This window comes from Manis javanica, chromosome 1 (assembly GCF_040802235.1).
Source record: "Manis javanica isolate MJ-LG chromosome 1, MJ_LKY, whole genome shotgun sequence".
In the NCBI taxonomy this organism is placed as follows: domain Eukaryota; kingdom Metazoa; phylum Chordata; class Mammalia; order Pholidota; family Manidae; genus Manis; species Manis javanica.
Genome location: NC_133156.1, coordinates 169,671,176 through 169,679,292, shown reverse-complemented (window position 1 = coordinate 169,679,292; position 8,117 = coordinate 169,671,176). Strand labels below are relative to the sequence as shown.

The following is an 8,117-nucleotide window of genomic DNA, read 5'->3' as shown; positions in this document are numbered from 1 at the left end:
TAAAGGCAATGAGTGCTTTGTTTCCATGTTTCACATTTCGAGTTTGCAAGTCCTGTGATCACACAATGAAGCTTATGTGTGCCTGATCATATTTTAAAGGCAAGGGCCCCAGTGGTGGTAAGGCTGCCTGCCATTCAGTGCGCCTCCACAGGCACCTCCTCTAACCTGCATGTGCCCTCCCACATTTGCAGATGAGGAAATGGGTTCCAAGGAAGAAAACGATCAGCCAGAGGTCTGTTTGCAGAGTAAGAGCTGCCTGCCAGATGAATTACTCTATTTTCAGCTTCCCAGTTTCCACTGGTAAATTTAAAAAGTAAAAACACCTACCAGATGTGTATTTATGTGATCAACTAGTTTTCAAAACACTCATATCATTTAATTGTTTTTCCTGCAAGACTGCAGACTTCATAGACTGTAACAAATCAGTGCAGTAGGCATGGGGCCAGGTGACTAGGCACCAGGCCAGTTGTGGCTGAGCACTCAGCTGCTAATCCTTTCTACCTTCCACATTTTTCAAAGTATTTTCTCTTCCTCATAAGCCCAACATTACAAATATGTTTTTTAAAAGAAAAATGTTAAGACTTTATTCAATATGTGTATCAGGCATTATAACAAAACAGCAGAACTTCATCCTTTGGAATACTGTCATTTTACATCCTTTTGATGCACAGTCCAGTATATTATTTTATTACAGATCATTCTATAGGACTACAGTAATAAACTAGGGGAAATATGCACACTCACAATCCAGGATGTCAACTCTTTGTGTGCCATTTGAGAATGAAGCACATTCTTTGCTATTTCAAATACTGTGCAAAGTGAAGAACTAGGAAGGTGTTCAATGGTGATGATGGTTGACAAGCACTGTTACCACAAACACATGTACAGTTTACTACAGAGAACACATTTCAGAGGCCAGCGAAGTGAGCAAGCTATTCACATGAAGCTGGGAGGGATTATGACTAAACTCTCCAGTTCATAAGTACAACACATCTCACCTCCTCAGAACAGGTGCTCAATGGCAAGTAACTAAAAGTTATTACATGAAAATCACAGACTTCCAAGCTAGCATTTTGTAAACAGCCTGTGTCTGTAAATCAGCAAATTAAAAACATTCAGTTATATCGTCTAGACAATACCACGCCACTATGTGTACACTTGGAGGCATTCACATTTTACATCAGTCCATACACATAAATACACAGCTTGTTGGATAAGTAAACACATTTTGCCAGAAATATGACAGCTGCTTTCAGTTGTACAGTGACTGTTTTTAAGAGAGAAACGAACTCCCTAATCAACACCTGAAGGAAAAATAGTTACATTAAGACAGTAGTTTGGACACCTTTATATTTGTTAAATCTTGGATGAGAAGTAATACAGCATGTCTAAGAGCAGAATGCTTCAAGCTTGTTTTGGCATAGTTGAGTGCAAACTTGATAGCCTGTACTTGTTAGAACTTTCTGTTGTAAAATGGTGAAAATACAGCTAGTTCACAATAGGATTTTAACCCCTGCTGCTGAAGGCATTTATTATTTTGGCAAAAAAAAAAAAGTTGCTAAAAAGCTGCTTAAATTAAGCTACTTCTGAAAATTCTGGGTACTCCGAACTAACAAGTAAATACATCTTAAAGGGTATATTTTTCTTCTGTCTGAAACAACTCAGTGAGCTTGAAGAAAACATTTTCTGTCTGCACGAACAGGTTAAGGTATTACTGGATTTAGGGCACAATGAACAGCCAGCCTCTACCTGCCCTCTGAATTTGCTTTTAGTTTATTTTCCTAAATCCTTTTGTAAATTACAAAGTCATCTTCAGAGAAATTATGGGGAGAAGGAATTTAAATAAGCACATCTGGCAACAATCAACTTCAAGTAAAATCCTTTCTGAGGGAAGATCCAGCCTTTGCGTCATCAGCAAAGACCACTGATAGATATTCACGTAGCTCAGTAATGGAACAGTCTTTAACTGAGCCTGTTTGTAGCTGGTTAACAATAACTTCTATGTGGGAAGTAACACTAATCTCTAGTTTTCAGGGCATATCTGTGAACAAACACAGTCCAAGTATGTAGGTAACTGGTTTGTGACCACTGCATGCATTACATTGAAAGAAAACACCAACTCTACGCACAATACATGAGTCCTACATTTAGGCTCAGCTCCCTGAGGGGAGAGCAGCTACCTCAGACCAAAATGCTATCTAAACCAGATTCTTCTTTTCAGATAAAATTCTCAATCTAAGAGGGGAGTGCCCTCAGATAGTGCTTTATTCTCCTACTAAGCAATCCCAGCTTGTCTTAAATGTCTGTTAAGACCTGAGGTGCCTGTGAGCATGTGACCTCTCTCATTCACATTTTGCACAAGCCAGGAAGAGAACAGAAATGTGTGAGCCACAGCTTCCCGTGGAGCTGAGCAGCAAGTCATATCCATAAAGAGCTCAACCTCTGAAACTTCTAGAAGCCAGCATTTTGATTGTTACACAGGTGTCTCATGTATTTCGTAGCATATCTGAAAACAATTGTTGGTTTGGTTGACTGGTTTTTGCTTAAATGTTCATTTCAGCAAGGTGCTCAGATTCTAGGCTCCTCTCCTTGGGGAATTAAGTCACGACACTGCTTACTGTGAAGGATAAATATTTGTGAAGCACTTTTGAAACACTCAAAAGGATTCCTCACAGCAGCCCTGTGAGTCCACATCCCCAAGGAGTTTTACAAGAGTGAGCCACCTGCCTACGGCAATGATTAATTCCCATACAAGGATTAAGAAGCTCCTAATCCCAAGTCTGAGGGGGAGACGAGCTTCCCACAGCTCTTCCTTATTCTAGGCTGTTACACTGGCCTCTCATTACACTCATCTCTATCACTAAAATATTGTTTCTCATTCTAAACCCCAGTGTGCTTACTAAGCAACTGCCTGAAGAATTCATACGGATCATCCTTCTGTGGGAAAAACGATGTGTTACTGGAGTTGTGTCTGGAAGCTTTTTAAGCACATCTGAGACATTCTCTAGAATCCAAAGAAATTTTTACATTTCTGTTGTTGCTATTGTCTTACATATCAGAACCTCTGGCAGCCCTTGCTGTCGACTCTAATAAGCCACAAGCCACAAATATGTACACCGTAGTCCAAAGTATTAGTACCAAGAACAAAAAAAAAAGTTTTAAAAAATTGCTCTGTTTACAGGACTAAAAACAAAGTATGCAACAAATAAATTACAAATGTACATCTCAGCAGTGTGAGGGCAATTCTCATTTATCTAAAAACACACTGCTGTCTGTAATGACAATCCAATTGTGGAAAATGACTAACCTCAGAAGACTTAAATGTCACCCCCCCACACACACACACTAACACTCCCTTTAGCCTCTCCCCAGCTATATAATGAAAGGGGAAAAATCTGCAGAGTGGAAGAGGGGAGAGAGGAAAGGCCATGTCTGTGAGGCTGCACTCGGAGCACACCAGCCTGCGGATTTCTGTTATTAGACTAGCTCTTTAAGGCAGAGAGGAAACATTCTGTAGATCTGGTGCTGTTGGCTCATCTCACTCACGTGGTTTCAGTGGCCGAGGATGAGGTACTTTTCTTCCGGAAGTGAGATCGAAGGACTCTAGGCGGTGCCTGGCAGAGAAAATAGAAAAGGGCATCCCTCAATTTGGCATCAACATGGAACCTTTTGAGGACAGCACCTGAGTGGGTGTGTGCTGAGACGTCCAGCTCCTTTGGCCAAATGATGTCTGTGAGGCAGCTGGCTGGGGCTGCGGGCTCACTCCGAGTTTCCACAACAGGAATCAGAGTCCCATCACAAGCATCCCGTGAAGCTGAGCTGACTGAGAAGGCGGCTGGCGCCTCCCTCTTCCTCATGCTTAGGATCCTAAGTCCCTACATCTCCCAGGCAAACGGTTGCACAGAAAGATGACACATGTTTCTGCCTTGGGAGCAAAATGATCTTAACAAATGACTCAGCAGAGAGAAATGTCTCCCCATCTCTTGTCTTTGTTATTTCGTTTGTCCTTGTGTTTCTTGGTTCATGCTTAAACTTCCAACACCAAATTTCCAGTCCTCTTTCTGGATGTGAAATCCTTTAACGCACAGCAAACCACACAAGGGAAAACACTGTCTTTAAGGATACAGGGTTCCACCTCTTCTCCCCTATAAATGACTATGTAGGAGGGGACCCCTCCTTTCATGGGACAAATCACAGGGGTTACTGTTACAATGAAAGAAAATGTTTTCTCCTGTAACAGCACTCGAAGGGATCACACAACTGGCTCCAACCTACCTTCAGCCCACCTGTGACCACTTCTCTCTGTTCAAATTTTGTTTCTATTGGCCTTTCACACCTCTTTTCCTTCTGACTGGAAGCCCCTCCCTCCATTCTGTCTTGCTTTTTCTAGCCTCCTTAGGACCCAGCCCCAAAGTCACTCCTGAGTTCCTCCCTGTGAAGTCCCATCACACACAGCCAGGGGTCACCTCCTCTGTTTTCATAGTGTTTTGCACTGAGAGGACATCAAAGGACTTTGCACTCCTGAGAATGTGCCTGCTCTGCTTGCTGTCTCCCCCACCACACTGTGACCTTCCTGAGGCCAGGTCCATGTTCACCACCATTTCCCAGGAAGCAGCTCAGTGCCCAGCAGGCACACAGAAGGGAAGGGACCAAGCAGGCTCAGGCCTTCCATATCCTGAGTCTTCACACTTCAACTTCATGACTTGGAAATGTCTACCAGTCACCTCCAGACAGAGGAAAAGAAGAATCAGCAAACACTACCATTTTAGTAATCTCCCTCAGGTTGTCTAGCAGTAAAGCAATTTGTGCAGCTTAAAAAGAAAAATGTTTTGGGCACCTTTCCTGCTCTCTGGGCTGGGCCGCTCTCCCCACTGAGGGGTTGCCCATTCTGGAGCAGGGTCCAAATCCAGAACAACTTTCACCAAAGTCTCTAACTTCAAAGTTGACCGTGGTGCACCACCCTGAAGGACTCCTGAAGTCATGCATGCAGTGGTGGTAGTAATTACAGCCCTACTGTGAACAGGGCTGAGAGGCCATTGTACTTCAGGAGAGAAACCTTTTGATGCATTTCCTCCTCTGAGTCTCCCAGGAGTGTCTACTTTGTAGCATCTACCCCATTTTCCTCAGATGGACTCTCAAGGCAGAGTATTTAGCAGATGAGGAATAGGACAGGAGACATAGGGCACAGGAAGGAAGGCTCAGGGGTCCCCCAATTCTGCCAGCCCTGCACCTGAGCCCAAGGCTGGCAACTCCCTACCCTCACCACAGTGCAAAGCCACGAGGCTCTAGGCTTGGCCGTCCTGCTGCCAAACCTCCATTTACATCCACAACCTGCAACAGTACATTATCACACATATGGGTTTTGGTCATTTTAAAGGGCTGTGCAGCTTTAGTATTTTGTGAATATCTACCACGTCGTGTCTTGGAGATACAGCACTGAACAAGCTTTATTTGTAAAAACTTGCCATGTAACACATTTTTCTCTCCCAAAACACTTACTTGGGCTTTTTTTCATTCACACATCATCTTAAGCTAATAGCTGTTACTTTTTTTTAGACACTGTAGTACCTCCCCTATTTCTAAATTAGATTGTAGGATCTTTTTCACCCTCTGGCAAGTGGCTGAATGTTACCTAGCGGCTTGTACTGCCTATTTGATGACAGAGTTTCCCACTCAGGCACTCAGGAGGTGCTGGATGTCCCAAGAGATAAGGTTCCCGGGAGCCCCAGATTTCCAGGGCAAAGCTCCTGTGCAAACACCTGCTCCAACCCACAGCCCCAGACGCTGTGTACCTCCAAGGGAAACTCCGTCTTTCGAGGGGCCTTGTACTTGTACATGAAATCCAGCAGGTCTTCCTCCTCATCGTCAGAAAACGCCAGCGGGTTTTGGATGGGATTTTGGACCTGAGGCTCCCATGCCTCCACACCCTCATTCACATCTCCCTCAACCACTTATCGTCCATTTACAATCTAACAGAGGAGACAAAGTACAGCGAGGAGGATCAGAGCAAGGAGGGGCAGGCAAGGGCGAGGTTAGACACACTGCACCACAAGCCAGGCCTGTTAGGACAGCCAAGGCCCCAGTGTGTGACGGGCCAGTTCCTCTGGGCCTCCTTGCAGGGCAACCGCAGCAGTGAGGGTGCACCTGTGGGCCTGGGCAGGAACCAGCCCGGGCTTCAGGATCCACAGATAAGCTACCAAAGCAGAGGCTGCTTCCCAGGAGAAGAGGGACACTGTCTTAATGAGACATGTCAAAGCCTGCAGCTTAGACCTGTGATGCCACACCAGAAGAAAGCATGAGGAAAGAACCTCCTGCATGAAGGATAGCAGCAGTGATTTCAAAAGGGGAATAGAAGTTTTCTGTATTATACACACCAGCAATACTGATAGTGCATTACACTTCCATATGTGGCTCCTGGCATTCTTTAAGACAGGATATAAAATGCCAGGAAGCCTTTAGAGAGAACCTTAAGCAAAGCTATGTAGATTTTTCATTTCCAAGGCCAAGGCCAGGAAAAGCAAAGGAGCCTAGTGGAAGGAAAATCTAGGAGCGGCCTTCTCCCAAAAATGACGGCAGTACTCCTGTTTTAATCTGCCTTGACTAAATCCACAGGAAAAGCTCCAGAATTAATTCACGTCATTGAATGCATGGTATTTTTTAAATGTTCAATGCTTTACATATTCCATGTCATCTAGCCAGGTGGTCCTATCTTAGTTGAAGTATAAATATTTCCTTAAAAACAATTTGCTGCCTATACTTGGCTTATCTGACACCCACAGACACATCTTCCTGTGCTTCATATATTGATTTTAACTAGAATCACAGATGTCAGTGCTGGGGCCCTCAGATCATCTGGTCCAACCACCCTGAGGCCTACAGATAAAAACCAGAGCTTTTGTTCAGCTACCAATTATGTTCTTTTCATCAGCAGCGGCCTCAGTAGACTATAACAGCACTAGGCGTGGGTTAAGAAAAGCTAACAACCCAACCCTAATCTTGAGCAGCTTTCCTATTTATTGCTGCTATACTCTCCAACTGCCAGCAGGAAGCAGCATGAGAGCACAATTGTCTTAACCACAAATTTCAAAGCTGAACTGTAGGCTGGGAGAGGCCTTAGTAAGGGCCAAGCCTGGGATCATTAACTTTCTCTTGATTGTTCTTTTTTTCCTTTTGCTCTGGGTGTCCCCCACCTGTTTACTCCAGGTTTCGGTTATCCCCTGCCCAAATCAGCTGCACCCTCAGGGCTCCTTGAATATGAAGAGGCAATTTAATAATTTAATCCACACCTTAATACTGGGATTGCTCCAGGGGACAATTGTGTGGGAGATGCAACTCCCACAGCCTCAACAACCACCTCCAAACTTCAGGGAATGAGAGCCACGGCCTTGAGTCTGAAGAACTGCCACCATGGTGCTCAAGGCTGGGCAGCCTCTAGCAAAGGGCAGGGGACCCCGCTGTCTTCTACAAGGATGTGTGGCCTTGGCTGACATTCTGTGTTAGCAAACGTGTCAGCAAGACTACAGCACGCTGGTTAGAGCTGCGCCTCCCGTCTGTGAGGAGGGCAGGGAGAAAAACTGGCCCAGTGTCAGATCCCTAAAAGGCCAGAGTAGGTCAGTCTGCACCCGGCCCTAGGCCTCCCGTCCCTGGCAGTGCAGCAGAACAATCTCCAGTTAGCAAACACACCCACACAGCACATATTAGCAGGAGCCATCCCGGGAAGTCAGCTAACATGTCTGGAAACAGCACATCCGGTTGGAACACTTACATCCACGTTCCCGACAGCACCGAGGAGAGAGAAAGTAACATTGTTAGGGAAGAGTCTTCGAGACGAAACTCACACACGAGCCTGAGTGAGTATGCGTGCATTCGCACACGTACTCACAGACACTCATCCACCTCTCACGCTCCAATCCTCTGGACAGCTCCTGCTGCTGTCAGAGGAAAATTACTGCCCCGGGGCCACCCTCAATGTGTGGTAAAATGCAGTTCTCTCTCTTTTTCAATAGGAAGGGTAAAAGGCATGACTTTGCTTTTTAAATGACGTTCACACACTTGAGTAAAAAAAAAAAAACAGGAAAAAAATCTACTTCTGTGACTAATTCCAAGCAGCAATGTGG

General features: G+C 44.9%; 1 protein-coding gene across 4 annotated transcripts in view; it reads right to left on the bottom strand.

Moving 5' to 3' along the window:
- Positions 1 to 557: 557 nt before the first annotated feature.
- REEP1 (receptor accessory protein 1) overlaps positions 558 to 8,117 on the bottom strand; it is a 112,109-nt gene continuing 104,549 nt past the window's right edge. For 2 of the 4 annotated variants that reach the window (XM_073241551.1, XM_073241552.1), the window contains 2 exons: positions 5,793 to 5,950; positions 558 to 3,614 (listed from right to left, as the gene is read on the bottom strand). In XM_073241551.1, the coding sequence (XP_073097652.1) occupies positions 3,543 to 3,614; positions 5,793 to 5,950 (230 nt within the window). In that variant the 3' untranslated portion in view covers positions 558 to 3,542. The remainder of the gene's footprint in view (positions 3,615 to 5,792; positions 5,951 to 8,117) is intronic. The other 2 variants (XM_073241553.1, XM_073241554.1) reach the window with 1 other exon arrangement.